The sequence below is a fragment of the Lepeophtheirus salmonis genome, chromosome 2, assembly GCF_016086655.4.
Source record: "Lepeophtheirus salmonis chromosome 2, UVic_Lsal_1.4, whole genome shotgun sequence".
NCBI classification, from domain to species: Eukaryota; Metazoa; Arthropoda; class Copepoda; order Siphonostomatoida; family Caligidae; genus Lepeophtheirus; species Lepeophtheirus salmonis.
This window is the reverse complement of record NC_052132.2, coordinates 15,148,338-15,175,846: the sequence shown is the minus strand read 5'-3', so window position 1 is coordinate 15,175,846 and position 27,509 is coordinate 15,148,338. Positions and strand designations below refer to the sequence as shown.

Sequence of the window (27,509 nt, the reverse complement as noted above, 5' to 3'; positions counted from 1 at the left end):
TGCCCAACAGTCAGTACGGCACATTAAATTGAAATTTCTGGTAAGCCCAACTACATGATGGTACTTCTATTAACCTTGTGTGTACTTGTAATTCAAAATATACTAGTGAAATTTTTATACTCACCGGAGGTGAATCAAGTATACACACTTCTCGTCCTTTGAGAGCAAAAAACTTTGGTTTCCAATTTTGCCACGGTTGATTACGATTTAATATTCCTTCGGCTACCCATCCCATATATGAAATTTGATTAGAACTTGGAAAGTGACAATTGAATAAAGATGCCTGTAAGGAAATGAAGGAAATTTTTTTTAGATGTCATTTAAAAAAAAAAGTCAAAATTAAACTGCAACGTCCGACTCTAAGTTAAGATATTAAATGGATAGATAATCATCGGGTGATGAGTTACACAATAACAAGAAATTTTTACTCAAATATAAATATTATTTAAGAGGCAATAGGGAACGAAAAATATTATTGGCAAGGTGGTGTGACAGTCAAGGTGACTATATATAAAGGTGAGGCTTGATACAATTTCCAAAGTAGTTATTTAAAATGACTAACATTAATTTGCATTGAATATATATTAATAATAATGAACTATCTGTATGTAGGCCTATATTAATATTTTTTATGTATGTATATTATCTAATTTACTTATGGAGATTAAAATTCCCTTTTTGAAATGGAAGGTGAAAATTTTTCCCCATCCCTTTCATGGACAAAACAAACCACTCCATTTCGTTCAAAGTATGAATTTGTTCTTCCAAATGTATACCAAATCCACAAGATTTTTAGGTTGTTGTTGTATGATCTACTAGCATTCATACAGTCAAACTGATCATTAACTATTTGAATGATTCTAGAGTGTGATTATTTGTTATGCCCATAGGCGAATAAAAATGCTTTGGATATTGTGATAGATAAAAGAGAAATTCTTCAAGGATTCTCTATAATTCTTCTTTCTTGGTTGTTGGAGTGGCTCTTTTTTAGGGTGGTTCATATTAATTTTTCTTAAATTTTTTGTGTTTAGTAACTTACACTTGTGGTTTTTACCGACAGAATTCCGTTTTCTTCAAATAAAGTTATTTTTGCTCCCAAAACAAAGTCTCATTTTCTTTCTCACACTGGACTCCTTTTTCAAGTTTGTAAACGTGAATCTAAGTGCTTTGCGTCGTAGTCAAAGGCTTATGTTGGGACTCAGTGATCCAACTACAAATTTCATACTGGTTTCCTGTACCATACATGCTTTCAATATTTTTTTCACGAGTTTTTTTCCTTCAGTGAGTTTCTTAAGGAATATCTCTGGTGGATTTGGGTTAATCTGATCTGGGAGAAGCTCATTGAGACTACATAGGTGGTTGCGTTATAAATCAAAAAGGGAGTGTCGTTTAAATATATATATATATACAAATAACAACGGTATTTCAATTTATTCAAAATCAAAAAAGTTAAGGGGAAAAAAAAAAGTTTTTGTACATGCAAGACTAAAAGAAGTTATGAACAATAATGTCATGGAAAAAATAATCATCGAAGACTAGTTTTATTTTTTAAATATTGTAAAAATTATGATTTTAAATGATATTGAAATTGAAAATACAATATTGATATATTAATAAAATTTTCAACAATGACAAAATAAATGTCTGTTGGTTAGCCTTTTCTAATTATTTTCCGAATTATTCATACAAGAAAATTCTTTTGCACTCCCGTCAAACACAGAAAAAGAACACTTTCATCTGAGCATTACTCATTGTTTTAACACAAGTTAGAAATCATGAAAGGATAATTTTCGCAGACGTTATAAATTGGATCATAATGGAAAGAGATGTCATCTTGTGTACTCAAAGTTGACATTTTACTACGTTAAAGGAACAAATATCCAATTAACCCTAACGGAAATTCATCAATTGGCTTTATATATGTATATATAAAAATACTTTACATTTGCATTGAAAACAACTTGATGTCAATGATAAGGAGTGATATCTACATTAATTAAATAAACTTTGTCGGTATGAATGTGTGACAATCGTTTGGATCGAGGAATTGACCGGAGAGATTATTTTGACTGTCTTTTGGATTCGCAAGGAATAATCATCATCAACTATCTGGAAAAGGGTATTTTATAGCTATTATAGGTTATGTTATTCATCGTTATTGGACCGTTCGAAAACCAAGCTGCAAGAAAAACACATCAAATGAGCCAACAGAAAAATATTTTTCCATCATGATAATGCACCAGCTCACACGTCCATCACCATATCATGGATTTCATAAATGATTCCTGTGATAGTAACTTTAACAGGGCGTTCAGAACGTTCAGCGTTACTTGTGCCCATATGGTTCCTCCGAAAATTTTGCGACAACTTATAATCTGTTCTAATCGAAGGTGCAGAGTCCCCATAATGTTTATCCAGCTTCTTTTTAATCTCCAGATGCGTTTTGTATTCTATAAGGTAATGCATATTCAACACACGAAATTATTTTTCGTCTATTTTTTGTAAATCACTGTCTCGATTCAAATGAATGTCAAACATAAAAAAATAGACAGATCTGGATGAAAGTTATTGTGTGTTCTTCAAAAAGATGCTACTAACTAAAATATAACTTCAATACGGGTCAGTAGGGCCATCTCTCGGACTTTTCAAATGACCCTCGTATTAATGAAATATTGCAAGCGAGTTATGGCCTATATGCCGGCCCTTTAATATTTAGGTTATTTATTATTATCCAATTTGATAATAACATCCAACGTGTATATTGGGTGCACCGTAAATAGTACTCCCTGATGTGAATCATATATATTTATTATTTTTATTGGTATGTACTATGTATTTAGTCATAATTTATGAGAGTATATGTTAATATTTTTATAAAATATAAACGCTGTTATGTGAAAACGAATTTTGTTTGTTCTTATTAGTGAGCGCTCTTACGACTAAAGTCATACTTCATCCCAAGATTTTTTTTTTCTCAAACTCTTATTATTATTCTTTCATTCTTGAGAAAAAACACGTGATATCAATTGATATAATTTTTGAATAGGTTCATGTGTTATTGGCCATCTCAACAATGTTGTTTTTATTTTATCAAGATATGATCATTATAGTCAAACGAATACTACATAACAATTATATGTCCAAAATGGCCGAAGCTTTTGGTGATTAAATTTCAAAAGATGCAAGATAGATTTGATTGGCTTGTATTTACGAGTGCTGCCATCTTCACGTTGAGTGAGAAAACATTTCAGTCCACCCTCGTACAACTATATGACTATTTTGATATCTTAAAAATGGTGTCATACATCAAAAACCATACAACTGTGTTCTCTATCATTTTTTGTACGTTCTAAAAGACTTTCTGTCAATTATAGCGGGTGTTTGAAAAGTCTTGGAATGTTAATCAAAGGAAAATTTAAGAGGTTTCGTTGTTTTTTTGTTTTTTTGTAAATACCTGCTTTAAAACTTTTTGCCAAGATAGTTTTTAGATCAGCTGTATAGGTAAGATCAAAATACTCTTAAGCTCAAAATGAAAGCCAAAAAAAAAGGATGTTGCTGTTATACTCCACGCTGGACAGACCCATGAACATGGTCTCAGTTTGCAACCAGACAGTCTGGGCGGTAAGGAAACGGGGTTTGCTCTCAGGATCTCGTTTATCCGAGATCTATCAAGGGGTTTATATCATTTTTCCCGTTAATTACAGGATCAACAATGAAGGCATTTTCATCACTGAAGAAAATGACCTTGTCTCTATGATTTTTAAGATAATTCAGGATGCGTTTTTCTACTTGACTAAGTAAAGGTTGTTTTTGAAACCTTAGGGACTTACGACCAGCAATTTTTACTCCTCTTGACACTGCAGACTTGGTATTGGGGTTTTCTTTGGTAATATCAGTCATTTCCATTTTTGGATTGGCTTCAAAGACCTCATTGGCAGCTTCTGGAGTAAGTTTAGTAGGTTGACCACTTCGAGGTTAGTCGTAAATGTTATTTCCAGCTTCAAGTCGATACTTGATCCTCCAGACAGTCTGGTTGCTAACTGAGAGCATGTTGGTTGATGTTGGTGTGACCGGTGTGGACTAAAACGTCTATTTCTTTCCTTTTGGCACCCATTTTTCTATTAAAAGTATTTAATGTATCTGCTACTATCTGGTATCTATATAAACTAATAAAACTATCACACCGAAAATTTCAAACTGGATGTTCACAAAAAAAAATTCCATATAAACCTTTTAAATTTTTGTTTGAATAAAATTCCAAGACTTTTTAAGCACACGGTATTTAAGTCAAGAAAGTCTTTTAGAACGTACATAAAATATAGAACACATAATTATATGGTTTCTTAATGTATGACAACAATCTTAAGATATTTTAATAGTGATATTTTCGCACGATGGTGGTCTGAAAAATTTGCAACCTAAACAAGAAGAAGGCAACACTCTTAAATAAAAGATAGTCACACCTATCTAGCATCTTTTAACAGCTACTCACCAAAGTTTCAGCCATTTTGGTCACCCAATTGTTATGTAACAGTTGTTTGAGTCATTTGATCTGAGTGTTTTTGTACGGACAAAATCAAGTATCGAGCTCTCATTAAATATTTATTTTTTATCGTGTAACCTTTAGCTGACATATAAAGGCTTGTTGTGTTAAAATTTGACGTGTCTAAGTCAATCCAACTTGGAGTCATATAGCTAAAAACAAAAAATGTCTCGGGAATAATTATTTTGCAAAGAAAAACGGCGAGTATTATTTGGAAGGGTTGAAAAGATGGATGCATTGCTGGAAGAAGTGAGTAAAGCTATAAGGAGACTATGTTTAAATCCCAAAAATCAGAAAAAATGTATTTTATCTTTGTTAGGTAGAAGAGTTTTTACACCATCCTCGTATGTACCTACATACTATATGTATGTATATTGTATATTTAAGTATCAAAATTTAGAATTTGTTCATCTTTTATTCGATAAAATAATAAATACAATTTATTATGCCTATATATGCAATCATATGTCTATTTGATTAATGGTGATGTGAAAAGAGGCTAAAATATTATTACTCTGACAGATCATTAATTATTGCAGAAATAAACATACAGAGTTACGTAATCACAGTAATTGAAAAAAAGACCGAATTTTTGATTATTGGGGGGGGCTGGAGTGAGAATTTGATGACTCAGCATGAATAGACCAATAATTAGGGTGGTGTTAGTCATTATTTAAGACTGATTATTGCAGTCCCGTCTTATTCAGGCCTGCATATCAGTCCTGCAAACGCCCTCGATAACTATATATTTTTTTATTTTTGTAATCAGTTCTAGTACTCATAGTTTTAATTATTTAATTCCTGAGGAGTCAACATCCTTCTATACTGCTCTCAAATATATTCAAAACCTGATGGAGCCTTTGTGTGTGCTCGTAAAAGACTGAGAGTAACCTTGTAGTAATTTCATTAATTAGTTTCTGGAATAAATCCGTTTCCAATTAATTGATTGTGACAAAATGCATTAATATATAATTTTTGCATGAAACTAAATCTGAGGGCATCCGTTTCAGGTCTCTAACATTGTTATCTGTAGAGTTATTTGTGTTCAAATAATTTAGCTAATTTGAAATTATAAAAATGAATTGACAAATATTTTTTTTGTATATTCGACGTTAAAGCAATTAATTGATATTGATAAATCGCACCAATAACAACTAAGAACTAAATTGATATTAGTTAAATATTATACAATATTTTATAAAAACATTTTTTGGCAATATATATTTTTGACAGCAAATACACGATCCTCAAGACTACTCCAACACATGATGGCGACTTTAATTTAGGAACATATTAAAATCTTGTCTCTAGAATCAAAGTTGAGTTGTTGAAGTTTTGTTATTTGTCAAAGAACTCAAGAGAGTATAATATACCAACAAAGTAACTTAAAATAATGAATAAACATAGGAAATATCTTACACATAGTGATGGAATTCTTGTGTATTTTGGGTATGTTAAAAGCATCAACAACTCAAAAGCAACATAGTAACCCCGACAATAGGAAATTCATATTTTAGAGGAGAGCTGCTTAGTTCTCATGAAGTTTAATTATATTAGCTACAATTAGCTGTGACAAGGGGGGAAAGATATGAGGAATTAAACAAGAATTACCTCAATTCTGCTCCAACAATGACTTGCAATTAAAACTCTGCAAGAAATCTTCTGGGTTACTCTTTTTCTTTTTTGAGTATAGACGAATGTACAATCAGGTTTTGAATATAATTAAACTTATCAGGACAGTGAAGCGCAAAAACCAAGTGATTACGTCTCACAGGCAATCATCATACTCAACTTCATTTTATCCTTGCGTCGTTGACCTAATTTTAACTAAACATTGAAGTGCCGTTTTTCTTTGTGGTTCCTTTAACCAAGACGTGATAATAATGCTTCTGTTGTTTTACGACGAGTATATTGTTTAGAATATTTTTTAAATATAGATAGAACTTGACGAATATTCGTCAAAGAATACAAATTTAATCAACTGTCAATTTTGAGAAAAATCATCCTATCATACTTTTATATTGACTTTATACATTATGTGCAACGTATGGAATTTTAATTAAACTAATTGATTCATTATCATTCAGTATGTAGTATGTGTATTGTAAATATATCCAAAAAAACATTTTATGAACAAAATCCTATATTTTTTAAAATAACTTTTTAAGAATGAAGGGAAATGAAGTTCACATATCAAAATCTAATCCTACTAACTACTTGTTACTTTTGACAAATAACAACTTATCTCATACATTACAAATATTCATATTTCATGTAATTACTCCTTTTCATATCAATAATTATTAATTACTTTGTACGATTAAGGAATGGGATCCAATGGAGGTAGTGCTGTATTGGTTCTCTTCTTGGGACCACACTATCGGCCCTTGGCACCAGTCTTAAAAAACTAGTGGTAGAACCGATAAAAAAAAGAAGAAGTAAAGTTGAGAGTTATCAAAGAGCAAACTTTATAAGTTATAAGACAGATATGCCGGACTGAACTGAACCGGACAGAGATAAAATGAACGAGAGTAAATTTTTCAGTCCTGAATAAAGTTCTACACAACACTGCGTGTCACAGTCAAACAATCTGACGGATATATATACTGAGGGTTTAAGTTAAAAATTTAAGAATTAAATTTTTTTTCTTTGCAATGAACCATGGTAAATAATCCTTCTACAATAATCCGGAAATTAATATCTAGAATAATACCATAATAAGCTTCAAGGGAACTTTAAAAGATATCCATCACATCTTCAGGAAGAGACATCAATTGATCACAGTATGCCGAAAATTTGGTTCGATCTAAATATTAATTGACAGCAACCGACTATTAGGTAATCTTGTTGAAAAATATAATCCAAATTTTCATATTTCGTACAATACCATGAGCGAAGCCTGCGGCAAAGACAAAATACGAGGCCATTTCATAGCCCTGCTAATAATTTTTTTTATTAAGGTTACATATAGATTTTGTTTTTAACGTTCTTTTAGAGAACATCCTTTTTATATCAAGGTTAGTGAACTGGGTACAAAAAAACCCCAAAATATAATGTATTTAATTACATGACAGGCAGTAGGACGATTATAATAATTATATAATTTATATTTTGTATAATTTTTCCTTAACCATTATATCCAATTTGCAGCCCTAAATATCAATGAGAACGATCTTTATTTTAAAATAATCTTAATAATATTAATTTTGAATCCAATTAATTTCCATCCGTTATAATGAGGTGTCATGTATTATATAAAATAATAGCTAGAATATTCCCTTTTTTAGCTACGCCTCAGTCTTCTTTAAAAAAAAAAAAAGAATCCAAGTAATCATAGGGAAAATCAAAAGAACAAAGTTTGAGCAAAAGAGTAAAAAGTTCACTCATTAATAATAGCTAAATATACGAATAAATCCAAATCCAGGTATTATTAAGATAAATAAAGAATTTGATAAAAATGATTTAAAGTAATGGTGATAATATTTAGATTTATCAAACCCATTAGACATTTATATTTGACGGCCAATATAGCCCAAAGCGTGCCAAATCCATCATCACAAGAGTATTTGAAAGTTTTAGCTTATTAGTGGGGGAAAAAGTTATATCCTTTCCAATGTTTTTATATATGCATTTAAGCCTTGCCTGGGGGACATTCTGTTCATATCAATTAATATAACTATCCTTAATGAATGTCAAATACATTTATATATAAATCATAATTGTTTTCAATGTCATCAAAGTCAGATAAATTCGATAAAGCCTAAATAATGTATATCTTGTTAATGATCCCTTGGAAGACTTTTATCCGTCGGTATGATAAGAAAAAGTAATTGAAATTTAACGTGGTAATCCTGATAGTTTAAAGAATCTTTGAAAGGAGAGCGATATAGCTGTCATCATGTTTCATTTAATTAGCTGCGAGAATACATAAGATTAAGGATATAAAAACAAATCCTTTAGCAATATTAGAATTACTCTGAGGTCCATCCTCACTTCTACTCTGAGCCCAATAAGGACTTACGCTTATAACTCCGTAAAGCATCCTCAAGGTTACTTTACCACTTTTATGAGTACATACAAATGTTCAAGCCGGTTTTGTCAATATTAAAGATAACTTGTATACTGTAGAAAAGGAGGCCCACTCCTCAGGAATGAAATAATAATGATAAACGCATAGGAAAATAAAACTCACTCTTCAGATTGGAAACTCCAAATAAATAGGCGGGTAAAAAATACCGAGTAGTATACGATAATATTTAATAATAATATGTCACGCCTGCATGCTAAAAAACAAAACCGAAAATGAACGGGGTAATCTTGATAATTTGAAGAACGTTTGAATGAAGAACTGTATAGCCGTCATAATTTTTTATTTAATTAGCTAAATCTGCCTTGAATTGAAGGAAATAAACACAAATTTTAACTCTGCCATACATATTGAGTGTTACTTTTCATCCTTGACGCATAAGTGATAACTTTATACATATAAGTTGTATTTTCTCACTCCAAGAATATAACAATATTGATAGCAGACTTGAAAGAAAAAAAAAAAATATATATATTCAGGTAGCAACTACAAAAGAGTCAAGCCCTCTCTCATTGTAATATTATTTTCATCTGTGATAATGATTATATTTTGACGTACAAGCCTGCTTATCTATCAAGACATTCATATTTTGTAATCTATGAAGGAATCCTTCATAGACTATTCTCGTACAAAACACATTTTGAAAGTTGAAAATACATTATTTTAAATAATTTCAAATGTAATATAAATATAAAAAAAAATAAAGAAAGAAGCCTTCTAGCAGATGATGTAGAAAAATAAAAATAAGCCTGGTTTCAAGTTTCTATGAGTAGATATAAAGCCTTACATATTTACAATGTTACCTATACATAGATTTGCTCTTGATTCAGAAAAAAAAATCGATAATTCAAGTGTCAATTATAAAAATAATGTGTATTTTAATTTAAGAAAAAACATTTTCAAATTCTATTTTTAATCTTGTACTATGTACATAAAAAGTGTGTGATCGTAAAAAAGGGGTTTGAATCCCATCAATCAATAGTCAATCTTAATTAATGATTGATATTTATCAGTGTTCTTTAATTTAATAATGCATTTTTCTCACTTTTTTTTTTGGCGAATAAAGTTTCCTTCACATAATTAAAATCTCTCATTGTAATTATTTAAATAGTTCCTTTCTATCAATATAGCTAATGAGTTTGGCAGCTTTCAAAGGTTTAAAGTTATTGTTACACAATTAGAGATGCATAAAATATATCCTTCCAGTATGTAAAATTAAAAGGAACCGAAAATGAACGTGTCAATCCTAACAATTTAAAGAATGATTTGGAGGAGAGCAGCTTAGCTGGGATGCCATTTTATTAGATCAGCTGTAAGCTGCTTTGAGAGGAAGGAAATAGGCGCAAATCCCACTCATCATATAGCAAGGATATGTAGGGTGAAATAAGTCCAATCTGATCCTTAATTCTAGTCTACTACGGACTACCGAATAATGGAGGTGAAATCTCCAATTCAACGATTGCTTCAACCTTAGGAGTGAATTTACGGACTGTTCAGCGTATCCGTAAGAAGCTAGAGGACACCTGGGATGTTGATGCCACCATAAAGAGGGCACCCAAGGAGGAGGGCGCCGACAGGAAGGTCAGGGACATCGACTTTGGACTCAGCACCCTGCCATGTGTCCAAAATCTCCATGCAGTGGTTAACCGAGAACTGTTATGACGTCGTAACCAAGGATTTGTGGCCTCCTAACTCTCTCGATCTTAATCCTTTGGACTATTTTGTCTGGGGCTATGTCGAGAGACATACCAACAGACATCCCCATACCACCAAGGCCAGCCTGATGGACTCCATCAAGGAGGTATTCGGCAACATGGACATTGAGATGGTCAGAAGAGCCTGTGGCCGGTTCAGAGGCCGTATTGAGGCCGTTATTGATGCCAACGGTGATTATATCGAATGAATGGCTACTCTATACCTATATGCTCTTCAGTGTTTTGATTTTCAATAAAAAAGTTAAAAAATGTATATTTTGTGTTGTTTTTTGTAGAAAAATATTTTGGCGATAATTTGATCCCCGCTCCCTGTATAAATATTGAGTAACTAAGTGTGCCTGTGCTCATGGAAAAATGAGAGTAATCTTCTATATTAATATAAAAGAAGGTAAATGGAGTCTGAAATAACTCCAATGTGGATCCTCAACTCTACTACGAGTCCAATAATAACTTGCACTATTTACTCTCAAGCAAAGTGTCATCGTTATTACTCTCCGAATTTCATGAGCACACACACTAGTTATTACGTTGATTTTCCCTTATTTTTGAAGGATTAAAAATTTGATCAAATTGTCAAATAGGAAAGTCTCCTACCACTTGCGAGAAAATTGTATGTACACCTATGAACAATATAATATAGAACAACGTTGTGCAAAGGACAAGCACTAGATACTCGATTCCTCCCAGAAGAGAAAATATGCACTAATATGTATAATAGCTTCAAAAACGGTCCAATGGATTAATTATAATACTATAACTTATATCTACTCAGTGCAACTCAATTTGACCAATAAAAGGAACATTCAACAAAGTATATGTCTTTGTTTTCTAAATTTTATTTCCAGCTTAAAAAGTTCCCGTGCAACTTTCGTTGACTGGGTCTCACATATCGTAAAACTGACACTGCCCTTCTTATTTAAGTAAAACATAAACTATGAAACCCCCAGTTAAATTTTGCATCCCAAATTTTCAGTTACAAATATATTTCAATAATGAAACCAGCAGAGTTATGTACATATTAAAAAAAAAAATTATTAATTTGAACTCAATTTGTGTAGGTTCGATTCAAGGTTGCTCCAAAATATCATATACATTACAGGGGTGTCCGTAGGAAGTGGGCTGAAGGGGTTGAAGTCCCTTCCCCAAATTAAGAAATTTTTATTCTTTACTAGAAAATTTAATTGAAAATTGCAAAATAAAATTCCCAAAAGATTAAATTTCAAAATTTTTTTTCATAAAAATGTAATTTTCTGTAAATACCTTGGATTTTTTTTTTATCAAAAGCTAATTTAGTTTTTGATCATCCCTGGATTTTTGAAATTTTTCTGAGAATAGCTTTGGTTTTTTTTGTAACCATATTTACTTGTATATAGCTATTTTTTATATTTATTATCATGACTCAATGGTTGTAAAAGTTCTCAATTACAATTATAGAAAATTAATAAAATAGGATACTTCATATTTAAAAGAGAATGTCGGAGCCTAATGTAGGGCTCAAGACATGGGCTTGACACCCTTTCAGAGTTAAAAAGCCAAATTATTTTGAATTGTAAAGGACCATCCTAATACCTCCCTCTCGTCGACCGAGGGTTGTCTATCAATGCTCTACACTTGGCTCGCATTCCTACCTAACTCAACTCGTCCAAAAAATCTGAATATAAATTCAATAATAGACCAATATTTTTTGCGAATTTCTGATACTCTAAATTTTTGTTTCAGATTGATTTCATTTTAATGGACAAAAAAATATGTACTCACAGGATTGTAATCCTATTTTCTTAGCTAATAATAAGAATAATTTATTACATGGACAAAGGACCGTGGCCACGGGGTGTAGGTGTTTGTTTGCCCTCTTGGATTATTTCATTGGGAAAAATGAGATGTCATTGTTTTTAACGGCTGTGGATACACACCACAACTTATATTGCCTCCTTCATGACACATAATAAGCAGCGCTACATAAAACAGGTCCTGCCGGGCTGTAAAAATAAATAAACCCAAAAATACCGCATATTGTTTTTGGAATTTTGATATGTTTCAGCAATTTTTCACACGCTTTAAGTTGTGATAATCTTGAAAATCATCTTTTTAGGGATTTAAGTATTTCATATACCATACCTCTTCGGCCTAAAAAATTTTCCAAAATGCATTTTTTCAAGATTTTGTGTAGTTTTGGAGAAAAACTATAGATAAGACACACCATTGAATGCTAAAATAGATAATAAACTTAAATATAACCATTTTGGAATTTTACATATTTTATTATTTATGTTTCAAGATTACCCAGTACAATCAAGGTAAAGAGAAACATCTAGGTGCACGGACTGCAGTACTTAAAATTGTATACTCCCATCTATCAATATTATTTTTTCTCATATTTAACCATTTTTGTGAAAACTATATTAATATTTTTGAAAGATTATACACTTAATTCAATTTCTGAGTGAAAAAACAAATTGTTTATACTCTTTTTGAAAATCAGAATGATATAGAATATATATTATTTTATATATTGTCTTAGACTTCTATTACTAAAAACGTAAGATTACGACAAGAAGTTATTGATAAACTAGTTTAGCAAATTTTTTTTAAATCAATGAATTAGGATTAATAATATGACTTGGAAAAATCGTTTTACTCTGAGAATGACATACCCCAAAAAAAATTGGGAAATGTGAAAATTCTACCGGAGAATAAAGAATTGAGGATTGCTTTTAGTCTAGCACATACAGTTTACACATACATAATTAACATATTTCGTATAAAGTGGACCTCAGCAACAAATATATTAGTGTAGAGTGTCCTAGACGCAGTAAAGTTTGGGATATCCTATCTTAAGAAATATTATAATTATCACATTATAGGGCTCTGACAACCTTAGTAGTGGACCTGGATCCATAATCTACTCAAGCCTTTTTTCTGTTTCTGTTTTAAGGAAAGGTTGTGTGATACAATAAAAGTAAAGACTTGTTTCATTTACATAAAATTATTACTCTGATGTCGAATTCTACTACGAGTCCAAAAATGACTCCCGAGAAAAACTTCCGGTGTTACTCTTTTTCTTTAGTGGACACACATAATAGCCATTACTTTACACTTTGATGTTTTGTCTTCAAAAAATAAAATAATAACTATATGATCTATAAAAAAAAAACCTGTCCTGATTACCAAATAGAAAAAGCTGATACCACTTCCAAGGGCAGCTCTGTTAATAAGACTAATGCCCGGCATTTGAATGTTAAAACTTACTTGTTGGGAAGTTAGGATTGTAACTTGTTCTGATATTAGTTTTATCCAATTAGAAAGAACCCGAAGATTAGGACTATGTATCACTCCTGTATTTGAGCCATTTAAGCCTCTGACTTCAAAGGCATTTGGACGTATCTTGTCTGTTCCATGAATGTAACGAGTTATGTAAGCCATCAAAAGAGGTACTATGGGGACAAAAAAAACATTTTTAAGGAATTTATTCAAACAATAGTGGGTGTGAGAGTGTACAGTTCATAGTAAAAACTTTTTTTTGTACGGCAAAGTAAATGTCATGATAAGAATCAACATAGGAAAAGGCTTGCTAAAATAATGAATACTCCAAACAAAAAATAAATTAATACCCTTTTTATCTTTATGGGAGTGTGTTATTTATATAAATACAGTATTCACATAATATAATATGAACCTATCGACGTTAGAAAATAATTGCAATTGACTTTCAAAAAAATAAATTGATTGGATAATTAGACATGAGCAAGATGTAGAGAAAATGACATCTTTGACGCGTATAGTAGAGTTTTAAATGCATCATCGCCCGTATATTACGATACTGCCCAGGTCTGGCAAAACACTATATCTGCTAAATTTTCAATAAATTGTTAAAAAATATTTTGACAAAAAAAAAAATTGGATATATGACTTTTAGGACTGGTGAAACAATGGATCTGATTTAATCGCTAAACGATAGTCTGGCAAAACAAAGGAATTTTACACAGACATTGATTATTGACCTTCTCAATTAGCTATAATTAGTGTTGTGTCGGTCCTTATTTATTAGGTACAGTTCAGTCCCGTCTTAGGACCGATCCTTACGACTATCAGTCCTAAGGACTGGTAGAACTTATTAAACAAAGAAGAAAGAAAGTTTAGTGACACCATCAAAAACGGAACTTTCTAATTTTTTAGGGGCGATATGCAGGACAGAATTGGACTGGACTGAGACCAAACTATAAGAGACTGCAGTCTTTATTCATAATTAAGGACAGACTTAAAACTAACTGTAATATCATTTTAATGACTCAAATAGTATGCTCTAAACCTATTCGATGCCAAAAATACTTGTTTGCTGGTTTCAGAACCAACTAATCCCGTCATAGGGTAGAAGTTTTTGTGGAGGGAAGTTTGATCAATTATCATAAGTAATTGATCTCCTTATGGGTTATAGGTGGCAAACTTCAAAAACGTTTTTGGTTTTCCTATAAAATTTGATTAAAGTCAGACACATTGTTTTGCTAGATAAGAACGGTAAAATATCGGTTTATCGAACGAAAACAGTCAAAAAATAATAGAAATACCTTCAACATAATCAATCCATCTTCGACGAACACAAGGAATTCCATTCCAGTTACATTCTGACGAAGATGAGCAAGGTGAATCAATGGTGGGTATGCGATCAGAGGTTGTTGAGCCAGGGGTAGAAGGTTCCTTTGATGATCCTCTAAATGTATTGTTTCTATTTCCATCTGAATAGGAGATGACAAAATAATAAATACAAATATCTAATATTGATAGTTATTGATCTCTACCTTCAAAAGGATCTCCACTCTCAGGTATCAGCTGTCGAAAGTTTTTCAGTAGAAAAGGAGCTGCCGATTTATAGTGTTTCACAGTCAATACCACTTGAGAACCACCATTTCGTAGGATATTAATGGCTTCGTCATGACTAGCACACGAAAGAACTTCTTCATTCACTGAAAAAAAAGGACACACACTTTAAATTAGTGTTTGAAACATTCATATATTTTTTCAATAAACATAAAGCACAACACTCTTGGGTTTCCTATTATCAAAGCTATAAACCGAGTAACTAAATCTCCCCTGTTAGTTTGAGTGGATTCATTTTCATATTAATGCAGTAACGGTAGTACCTGGCATTTCCTATCCTTAGTAGCAAAATGTGCCTGTTAGTTTGAGTGGATTCATTTTCATATTAATGCACTAGCGGTAATTCCCTTGCATTTTCTATCGTTATTAGACTTCGAAGAACAGGCAAACTTTGCTTTAATAATATAGAAGATACCTTCAAAAATCCTCTGTCTGACTTTTTGTTTTTCAAGAGCACACTCACAAGTAAAAAAAAAAAGAGTAATAATAACTGCTTGAGAATTTTTTTTATACAACGTGATGAGCCAGGGAGTACTTTAGTCTAGAGCAGGGATGTCCAACCCGTAGCTCACGGGCTGTAATTCCATTTTTTTTTTTTTCAAAAAAAAACAAAAAAACCAAGCCCTTCCCACCCACCCCCCACCCCCAAAATGTATAGTCCTTGGGACATCCCTGCGCTGGGTCGCCGATAGGCCTTTTTTTACAAAGTAGTTTGTCCATACAAAATTAAATTTGACCTAACTTTGAAATAAATATGTGTTAAAAGTTATGTTATATGAAAAATATTTCAAGAGGCAATGCGGTCATTAAATTAAAATTATCTGTTGTCTAGAAACTATAGTAATTGATTCAATGTTTGATGTGAATGAAATCTGGCAGGTGTTTTGTACTTAAAACCGAGTGTGTATACAGGTTGTACTGCGTATAGTACTCCTTGACATATATTATATACATATATTTCATCCAAGAAATAACAATGTATTCATATCAGTGATATCTTAAGGGAGTTTTGTGTGTAATAACTGCTGTATTTAGATAAGCCTAAGCTACGTAGCACTCTAGAGGCTAAAGTACTTCCAGACTCACCAGTCATAACGTACTATTAATTTTTTTTTCTTGCACTGATATTATTAATCTTTGGGAGAGACCATCTACGCAAACATTCTGAGCAACGAGTGTGTATAGTTGAAGCTCAGCGCGTCATATAAAAAAAGAGAGAAAAAGGTAATAAATAGAATGAAGGTTGTACATCACAAGTATAATTTAGCGTGGGAGTTTTTTTTTTGGTTAGGAATCTGAAAAATGGTGTTTTTTTTTACTTTTTCAGCCTGTTATAATTATATTATCGAAGAGAGAATCTCTATGTAATGAGTTATTATGTGTGAGTGTGCTCATGAAAAACGGTGAGTAACGCTTATAATTTCTGGAGTAGTAATCTTCTATATTTTTAGGCAAAGTTTGTTTGTTTGAAAACGCAATGCCGGGTACAATCGCAAATTATCATCATTCAAATAAATTGAAACATCCCTTTTTAAAGTCCTATTTTAATAATTCATCTTCTTCGTGATACTTTGATCTATTGCATTATAATATCGGTATTAATATTGTCAATATAAAAATACCTACCTAATATATGCATAAAAAATGAATCACCGGAGTAATGTAAATGTGCGCATTATAATTTATGTTATTTAATATGATGAAGATTTAAAAAAAAATAGTTCTTATAAAAAGCTTTTAAGGCATGGAAGTTGTACACCTCTGACTTATACATTATATTTGACAATATATGATGCAGTTTTAACTATTATTTATTTCTTAGTTAAACAAAAGAAAAGAGAAAAAAAAAGTTTTATTTAATTGAACTACTTTAAAAATAAAAAGATTTCAGAAATGGTAATTTGTATGCATTTTTTTATTATTGTAGATGAATAAATTATATTAATGACTCCATTTACAGAGCATAGAGTGTGTTACAACCAAATCCATACTCTTTTGCATATACAGGGCTGATCTTATCTTTTGGTAGTCATTATATTATCTTCAATTCAAAATGACATTGGTGCTAAACCACAGAGGAGGACAGCAAGACATATTATCCCTGAACAGAGTAAGCTGAGACGGTTGGAAAGAGCAAAGAAGATTCTGAATTTTCTCGAGGGCAGGAAAAATTCCGGGAAAGTTTTTCTCTTATCTGATAAAAATTTTTCACCATTGATGTCATTGTGAGTAAGAAGAACAGCCGCTACATCATAACCAAACATCCAGACAATGTCTGAGCTTGAGTGAGACATGTCTTCAGAACAGAAATGAAGCCGCAACCACGGTCTTTGGAGCTGAGGCCAGTACAAGCAAAGTACGTTCAATACAGATGCTTACATCCAACTTCTAGATAAGAAAGTGCTCCCTTTGTCCAGACAAATGTTCGGGAAAAAAGACGAAGCTCCATGTCATTGCACCCCTAAGACCCATCCCGTCCTGAGAGACAACTTTTGGGACTTTTGGGGCCTCAACATGTAGCCACACTCCTCTCCAGATGCAAATCCCTTGGACTAATCTGTCTATGCGCGTCTGGAGGAGAGGTGCACTACTCCTCACAGGAGTGTCCAGTAGGGGGTATCGGGGGAGCCTAAAATTGAGCTATCATGCATTCGGACCCTTCAAAAGTTGCGAATGGTAAATATAAATCCAAAAACTCAGCGAAAAGAATTACTTCCCTTTTTATCCAGAATGCTTCTGTAAGAAGTAAAAAAAAAATTATGAAAGAAACTTTTTTTTTTCTGAATTAGAAGAAAACTTTATGTGCTTAAAAAAATGATATTGCACCATATATAATTTTCTGTCAAAGTTAAATCCCTTACTTCTACAGCGGTATGAACGTTGTGCGCCCACGGATTTAGTTCGAAAATAGATGCAAAAGAAAAAAATTACTTATGAAAAGGAGAAAATTTGCCAATATCTTAGTTTTTTAGTCTATATAAGTTAGTATATAATAATGCTAAATGTTTTTAAAGTACATTTATACATTTAGAACAAAGGAATCAATATTTTGCAACTTTTGAGGGGACCGAATGCATGTTAGAGCAAATTTGAGCTCCCATGATACCCCCTGGTGTCCATTCTTTAGAGGCTTCTGTCCAGAAGGAGTTGACCGAGATCGAGTTTGACTACATAGTCAAGATCTGAAAGGGATTTAGGCCTCGTATTGAGGCAATTATCAGAGCTGAGGGCTCACATATTGAATAAAAGTTGTGCTGAGCACTGTTTTCCGATAATTTTCTCAAATTAATATCCTTACAATACCTTTTGTAAAAATTTATTTTGAAAAATTGGAAATAATAAAATGTCTACTATTAGAAGAGATCAACCCTATATATAAATATACGTTTTCTAAAAATTGATATTTATTAGTGATGTGTCACGAACATATCTCGTGAATAAAATACGAGTGCTTACTTTTCAAAACTTCAGATTCCCCATTTTTCTTTTTATAACATGTAAATCTTCCTACAATTTAGGTAGGAATGCTTTCCTATAGGCAACACTATGTAGACGTTCTGTTGTGCCGGTCCTTACTTAGGACCAAGGACTGCAATCCAGCCCCACTTTTTGGTCCTTCAAGAAGGTAAAATGGATCCTTCATGACGTCAATGAGGATGTTTCTCCTCTTTTTTATTATTCCGTTATATAATGGAATAAATTATATAACGTAATCAAAATATAATATAAATTCGTATTTTATTACATTATAATGAAAAGATGATTATTTTTTTTCAAGATATGTATAAATATAATTATAAATATCTCATATATATTATTTGGCTTTACATATTTTTCGAAAGAGTTTCAAGGACCGGTTCCAAGGAATAACAGTCCTTGGGATCAGTCTCAAGGATCTACAGTTGGGTAGTTTGTTGTTCAACTTTTTTCAAATTTTGATTACAGCTGCTTTGGAAAAGTTGTGATGTGATAGGAAAAATACCTGGGCATATTTTTATACGATGCCATCTTTAGGTAGCAAATCTACTTCAAAGTTTAAAAGAAGACACCACTTATTTGTTTTGTCAATAAGTATTAAAATACAGTGTTAATCATTATTTTGTATTTATTAATTATGATGGACATAAAAAGGAAAAAAAATGATATTTCCTTTCTAAAAATATTTAAAAAAAAGGATACGTGCTATACGCATATCATTAAATTTTCTTAACTTTTTTCTCTTTTATTGTTCCATAGGACCATTTATAAAATAAACTTATTTGCACTTTTTATATTTTAAAAGTATATTTATCAAAATGATTGTAAGTAAAATAAATAAAAAGGAATTTTTAGTATCGAAATTCACTAAGTAAAGATTTTTGCCTGTTCTATCATTTGAACGAGCCGTGCGACCTACATATGACCTCGAGGTACAGTACAATTTTTATACCATATGACAACTTTTCAATTGCTCCTATTTCTCAGTTTGCAGTTGAAAGTAATTTAAACTTCAATCCCCTATTTATGGTTTAGGTATTACAAAAGCATTTTATTTTTGAAACTTTTTTTGCATATATCTGTAAATCATCTAATCTATAAAGGTAGGATACACAAGAGAATAAATGCATCTAAAAAATACAAATAAATAAAAAGTGTTCATGCATTTAAGTAAATTCAAAGTCATGGTAAAGGTTTAAAAAAAGTTTTCCCACTAATGCACTTATATTTTCATATCACAGTTAAAATATGTCAAAAACAATAGGACAACCCCTTTTATATGTGGATTATATACTTTTTTTTTAATTTAAAATAATTAGTTTTCTACTTTTTCTATTTAAAAATAAATTGGGTAAAGATTTTTATTTTATTTTTTTAATACAGCGTTTTTATGTGAGTTAACATGCGGGAAGTCGGCCATCTTATAGGTTGCAGTAATATATAAACTTTGTTAGGATAAAGACTAGTAACACCTATAAGTAATTTGGATTATCGCATATTAATAGGCAGCTGTTAATCAGTCAATTATTTATTAATTTTTGTTAAATACTGAAACATGCGGTGTGCATTCATTTGAGTGAGGTTGTTTTCAGTGACATTTTTAATTAAACCCCCCTGATTATACATACATTAAAAAAACAACAACACAGTTATATGATGCTAACCCTCAAGATATTAGTACTCTCTTTGATTATTTTCTACCTATTTAAAAAATTTAAAGGTATCTGTGTGCAAGGAACACTTAAGATTTTTTGTGATCTCGGTCACCAGATACGTCAAAGTTGCCCACGTATCTATTTTTTTGATTTATACAAACGAGAATTTCGACAATTTCAACATCGCTATTAATAAACATTAAAATAGTATTAGACGTTATTACTAAGCAAAAAGGATTCTAAAATCAATGGCGAGAAGCTTTGCAGAAGGCAGAGAAGCCGAAACTATAATCACCGTTTTCCCCCATTTTCACTGGATTGTTATATTTCTCACAATATAAACAAATTCTGCGTGCTTAAAAAGTTTAAAATGTCATTTCATTTGGTATTGACAGATGCAAAATGAAAAACAACAGTTAAAAAAATAATAAAAAAATTAAATGACATAATTATAATAATATTTGCAACTATTGATAATGTTGTTAAAGACGGCAAATGTAATATGTTAGGATATTATTTTTAGAGCAATGGTTCTAAACCAGAAATAGCTAAATCACTAAAAACTCAAAATACATAATTTGTTGGTTTGTTATCAATTAATGAGTGCATCCATGTATAGACTCATGCTCCAAGAATACAGGGTGGTCTATTGAAATTCGTCCACCCACTTTATTCATAGCGCTTTGGACAGTTCCCTCAAAGCTACAAGTCTGAATCAAACGATTTCAGGGTCTCACACCAGACTTTGCAGAGAGCTAAATAAAAGTGGGCGGAAGGAGCCTTCTGAGAGTGGAAAGGCCACTTTTGACACCAGCCATAAAGGAACCCCATTTTCTCCCTTGCAAGACTGTTTTGAGTTCTTTTGAACTATTTTTTGACACTTTTGGTTCCCCCACAGCCCTGGTGCCTACCGCCTCGACAACATCTTTTCGGTGTATGTCGAGGAGAAGGACGGCAGTATCCGACATTCTAATATCAATGCCCTCAAAACCTCTTTCTGCCACCACTGGGACACCATTATAGAAAACTACATTCACAGCGGGTGATAGGTCTTCCACCTCTGGCTGGAGGCTATAATTTCTGCTATGGAAGGCTACATTAATAATTAACACATATCTATTTATAGGATTAATTTTGTAGAAATTGTATTGTTAATTAATAAATTATATGTCTTGTTGAATTTTAAACTTAAAAGTGTTCATATTTTAATAGACTATTCAGCACAAGAGTTAAATGTTTTTTTCTTCAGATTTTTTTTGTTAATTAATGAGTTTTTATTTTATAGGTCAGAAAAAAATATTGAATGGCCCTTCACAATTTAAAAAAAACAAAACAATGAGAAGTTGCGAACAGATAATGTGTACTCAGTTTTATAAAACTGACCACCGAAAGTATTGAAATATAAAATAATGAATGTCTATCAAGATGAGTCGTTTATAGCTAAAACTCAGCCAGGAAGTATTCTCGAGGAGACAACATCTAAGTATTGAGTAACTACTTGTAAGTGTTCTTATGAAAAATGGGGAGTAGCACTGATGATTTCTTGGGGATTTATATTTTATATTAATGAAAACAAATTATGTTTGAACTAGCTAAAGAAGTTTTTTCTTTAAATAGCATATACTGGTGATAGTATCCAGTAATACCTGATGTAATTAGGTGTTGGCTAAAAAAAAAAACAACTTTTGCTTTTTATAATATAGAAGATAACTTCTAAGAAATCCTCAGCCTTACGTTTTGACTTTCATGAGCACGCTCAGACATACATAACTACTTAATTCTTACCTATATCAATTCATATGGTTTCTATCCTCAAGAATGACAGAATAATATTAAGGATTTTTAGATTTTTAAAATATATTATTAGTATTGGTATTACAAATTTAACTAGCAGTAATATCTGCAATAGTTAAATGTCGACTAAAAACAAAGTTTTGTCTATTTTTGAAAGATAATTGACACCTAGTAAATCATTACTTACTCAGGACTTTTTAACTTTTAAAAACTTTTTTTAACACTTATCAATGTGAGTCTGCGACTTGCATGCCCCTACTTTCTAGTTATAATTTTATACTAAGATATTCCATTCTCAATAATTAAATAGTTATTTTGACAACTTTGAAAAAAAAGAGAGTATTTTCTGGTTGTCAACTAGAAAAAGCCACTTCCGCTTTCTTAGCCCATATTTACAACACCTCAACGTATACCTAAAGACATTTTTAGGAAAAAGGGGACATCCGCTTTAAAATAATAATGAATCAAAACACATGTAGTTCAAATATGTTCACTCTCGGTCTAAAAATGGCTAGGGATGTTACATATTTTTAGATTGGTTAGTTAATATAAGTATTATATTTATCTACAAAAATCCCGTCCCTAACAATCTATATAAAAAAGATACAATTTGTTATATATATAGGTATAATTAACTTTACCTTTCAGGATAGCATCTCCTATGTATAAATGATCATCGTTTTCGTTTGTAGATACCTTTGATATCAATATGGGTAGATTATGCTCAATCCCTCCCTTGATTCCGATTCCGAGGCTTCCATCGTCATGTCGATTAAGTTTGACAATGCGGAGCTATGGAAATACAAAGTGAGAGATAAGTGTTAAAAAAAATGACAATAAATATTCAAAGCAATACTCTAAAAAGACCAGGTAATGGAGTATCTGCGTTGTTTACTTATTTTAGTGTCTAAAGAAAGTGACAGAGAGTGGTGCCCTATTGTAGCAAAATAATGCAACTGTCTGAATGATCATATTATTTTATTAAAAGTATATCGAGTGGGGACCCAAAACTTCTAGTAGCATTGAATTATGATTTTACCTCGGTTATTTATAATATGACCTTTCATTACCCAAACAAACGACCCCTGAAAATAATCACTTATTGCCTTTATCCCATGTCTCAAAGTGTAAACATGTCGGAGCAACAACAAAAAAAAGGCAATGCGCGTGTTCTCATCTCTGTGCGTGTGTCAGTACCGAGAAGGCTGCAAATAACTCTGCCATTTCCATCCAGACTACCTATAACATTAAGGGGCCCATTACAGCCCCATACAGCCAAGAAAATATAAAAATTATGCAGCAAACAATATGTCTGACTTTTGGCCTACTTCCAATGGCCCTCCTCCAGGCCTTACATCCATCCCCTGGACTATGAAGTTTGGAGTGTCTCGGAGAAGACCACACCTCTCATCCCAATTTGGATTTGCTTCGAGCTTCTATCATGACAGTGTGGTACGCCAACGACACTGCTTTCCATTTCAAGATCTGCCAATCTATTCTCCTGCCTGTCAAGGCTGTTATTACTTGTTAAAGATAACATATTGAATAAAAATATAGCAAAATATAGTATTTAAAAATGTCATATATTTTTTTGAGTTGTCTCTTCTCGAGTCCATAAAGATCACATTTTTCGTAATTGCTCGTGCAATTTTTGGGTCCTCACTCTGTAGGTGTATGTTACTCACATAGAGGGGCTCTAAAAATTCTTATCTACATGGCCTATTTAAAAAAGAACAATCAGTTTAACAATAAACTACTGACCGTCACAACGCTTGGCAGATAATTTACTTTTTAAGTTTTCTGATACCTTGTTTGTTTCACGGACATACAAGACCATTTAAATTTGGACTTTTTTAGGGACAAAATTTGAAATAATAATCAAGGATGTGAATATTGGCTAGGTTGGTAAAAAACAATTAGATGTTGGTAAAATCAAGATATAAATCGTAGGATGACTCTCAAATCGTTCTAACTAAAAAATATCTCATTTACAAAAAAGAACTAACGTAGAAAAACTTTATTTTTTCATAATGATTAATGTTGTTTCCCAATGGTGACAATAAAAATTGTTCGTTACAAAAATTTGGAACACATCCCTCGAAATGTTCTTAATAATTATACTTTCATATTTTGAAAATTCTAATTTTACTCGAGCAAAGAACACTATAGTTTCTAGAGATATCTGTCAGCAAATATGTCGTCTTTCAATGTAATCAACTTTTATTGGCATATCCCCTTTGGGTTGCTTGTTACGCTCACAATAATTTAGCCAATGTTCTCATCCATAGAAATGTTTCAGTGCAAACTAAAATATTTTCATTTGGCGTGAAATTATTTTGACTGAAGTGCAAAAGGATTTGTTATATTCACCTGTTATATGACCTCCTGTAAATAAATATAAACATAGTTATAATATTTTCTTTGCATTGATGTTATTTTAATGTAGAAGTTCTCCTCTTCAAAGGCAGTAATTCCTAATCTCTCTCCCCTCCAATCCTATAACAGTCAGCAAAAGTTAACAAGGGTCTTGATTTAGTAATATCATATGTATCCCTCCTGCATTCATTCCTATACAAAAGTATCTGCACTAAACGATGTATTATTGTATTTACCATTAATTTTAATATACATTGCACGTGTGATAGTAAATAACTAAATACATTATCATAATTTTATTATTCAAGTCGTGCAAGACTAAAAATCTATGGGTTAAGATTTAAAATAGTTTATAGACACAACAATTGCGACGAGGATGGGATCAGGTTCACGTGACCTCCCTGCTGTGGAATCGTCGGCGAAGCTAGCCCTGCAGAGTTGGGTAGCCCTTTTTCGTGGACAGGGAGAACGCTTATTCGTCTACGGATGGCGGAGCAATACGGGCTGTGCCTCAGTTTGGGCCTCGTGGAGGAAGGAAGAGAACCATGGCAACAAGAAGTGAAGTATGTGTCCGTATCAGAGATAATCCCGAGTTGGATGAGGGTACATCGAGGGTAAATGATGTTTCTCCCAGGAGCAGGCAGGGTGACTGTGTTCCTAAAACTTCTGTGAGGGTGAACGATGTTTCTCCCAGGAACGGGCAGGATGCTTGCGTTGTTAAAACTGTAAGGATGAATGATGTTTATCCCAGAAAAGGGAAGGGTGTTCGCGTTCCTAAAACCTCTATAACAGTGAATTATGTTTCTCCCAGGAACGGGGAGGGTGCTTGCGTTCCGAAAACCTCTATGAAGAGTAGTGTTTTCCTTTCTCCGGTGCGCGTGCTGAGTGCACGGCACGTCTATGGAGATAAGTTTTGTATATACAAGAGTAAATTAAATGGTTTGTCCGCACCTGGTTATGGATGGAGCAGATTAATAGGCTTCTATTCATGGAGCAGAACCTGGTTAAGCACCGTCATGGATTTGGTGCTTGGGGGGGGTAATGTATTCGTGTCTCCTTCCCTCTTATTCTCTTACTTATCGTACTGTTTTGTATATATACTGGTAGTTGCATAAATGTCTATTTGTAGCAAATAATTATAGTGTAATAAAATTCGTATGACGTATTTTTTTTGAGAATTATATAATAGATAATTTATTCTTGTATTAAATTTAATATAATTACTGAATATAACCGCCATCAGCTGCTATGACACCCTCCAAGGCATCCGCGGAGGCCTTGCACACATTGAGGATGTATTGGCTTTACATGGCTGCCCATTGCTCATTGACGGTGGCCTTCAATGAGTACAAATTCGGGTGGCGGGTGGCACAGGCCTTCTGCTCAATTTGCCACCACACACTGTAGTCAAGGGGACTCAAATCAGGTGATTGAGGAAGCCAAATGTTTTTGTTCCAAAATGGCATGTTGGCAGCCAACCAACCCTAAGTTATTCCAGAGGTATGGGCAGGTCTTTCAGATATTTTCCCTCCTTGACAAGCTTCTGGACCTTGAAAATAGTAGTCCTGTATAGTCCAGTGTCCTTGATTATCTCCTTGACGGACCTACCAGCGCGGAGAAGAGTGGCAACCATATCACGTTTGGCCTCGTCATTCATCGTAAACGACTTTGTTTGATGCGAGTAAAAAAACAAAAACAAAGTCAAAAGATTTACCGAGTTACTTGTGGTTGAATTTTTTATTTCTGGTCACGGAACCTCGAGATATAAGCGTTTAAAAATTAGTCCGCGTATTTATACAACTACCAGTATATATGTTTGTAAAGTACTGTCTTTACCTCTTTATAAGTATAAATAACTATGTATTATGTGTATATATCAGAGTAGTGTTTTGTATTAATAAGAATATAATTGTTCCTATTAAACAAGCCTTGTGTTATTCCTCCACGTCTTTCCTCTCCTCAATTCTCTAGGTACTCCTAGATTCCTTTGTATAAATAGTTTGTGTCTTCTCAACCTCGTCGCCACAGCACCACCAATGCAAGAAACATATCTCCTCCGTTGCAAGACTCTTTTAAAGGAGTCTTTTTAGGTTTCTTTGAGACTTTTACCCCCCGCCCTGATGCCAATTTCAGAACTACATCTTTTGGATATATGTCGAGGAGAAGGCTTACAGTGCCCTTCATTAAAACACAGAGACCCTCAAAAATCCCTCAGCCAGCACTTGGACTACATCTGTAGCGGTTGCCTGGCCGTTCACCACCACCTGGAAAACATCTTTGCCGCACGGACGGCTATATTAATAATTTAGAGAACTCAGCCACACATTTAGTTAATAAAATTTTAATTTCCTTTAAATTCTATTGTAACTTGATAAATTACATCTTGTTGAAGTTTAAAATTGAAAGTGTTCAGATTTTAAAGGACGACTTGATAATGACTAAAAGTATCAGATCATATCCCTATTTTCTTGAAAATATTTTAAATAGACGGCTTCTTATGATCCTTACCTTATTGTCCACGGGATACCCTTCCTCATCCTCTGGGAAAACAAATTCTTCTCTTTGTAGAAGAATCACGTCTGGATGTAGTTTTAACCTCAAAATCTGGGGTTGACATTTACCATCACTTACTGTGACTAAACCATAATGGCACTAGAAAAAAGAGAATATAACAAAATAAATTCGAACAATTAATTATCATTGTACCATTAAAATATGATTAATAGTTAGATACAATCAAATCGAAAATATAAAGCAAAAAAAAAAAAAAAAAAACATCTTTAATTGATCATCTTTTTATATAGGATCTGTAAACCAAGTCTTCCCTCTACGAAAGTGTTTTCAAATTATTAGTTCATTACACAAGGGCTAATATAAAAATATATTCCGGTTTAATATTTTATAAATGATTAAATGACCCATATCTCTGTAAGTAATTGTTTGAATCAAATTGAAATTAGAATAATCGATTTGTTTAGTAATGTTAG

The 27,509-nt window shown here is 32.4% G+C and overlaps 1 protein-coding gene across 1 annotated transcript in view; it reads right to left on the bottom strand.

Annotated features, from left to right (window-relative positions):
* The window catches only part of Syn2 (Syntrophin-like 2), a 136,548-nt gene that overhangs the window by 3,512 nt on the left and 105,527 nt on the right, over positions 1 to 27,509 (bottom strand). Inside the window, exons 3-8 of the mRNA XM_040727650.2 lie at positions 27,031 to 27,174; positions 22,788 to 22,938; positions 15,142 to 15,306; positions 14,911 to 15,078; positions 13,595 to 13,779; positions 125 to 283 (exon numbers count right to left, since the gene is read on the bottom strand). Coding sequence (XP_040583584.1) covers positions 125 to 283; positions 13,595 to 13,779; positions 14,911 to 15,078; positions 15,142 to 15,306; positions 22,788 to 22,938; positions 27,031 to 27,174 — 972 coding nt within the window. The remainder of the gene's footprint in view (positions 1 to 124; positions 284 to 13,594; positions 13,780 to 14,910; positions 15,079 to 15,141; positions 15,307 to 22,787; positions 22,939 to 27,030; positions 27,175 to 27,509) is intronic.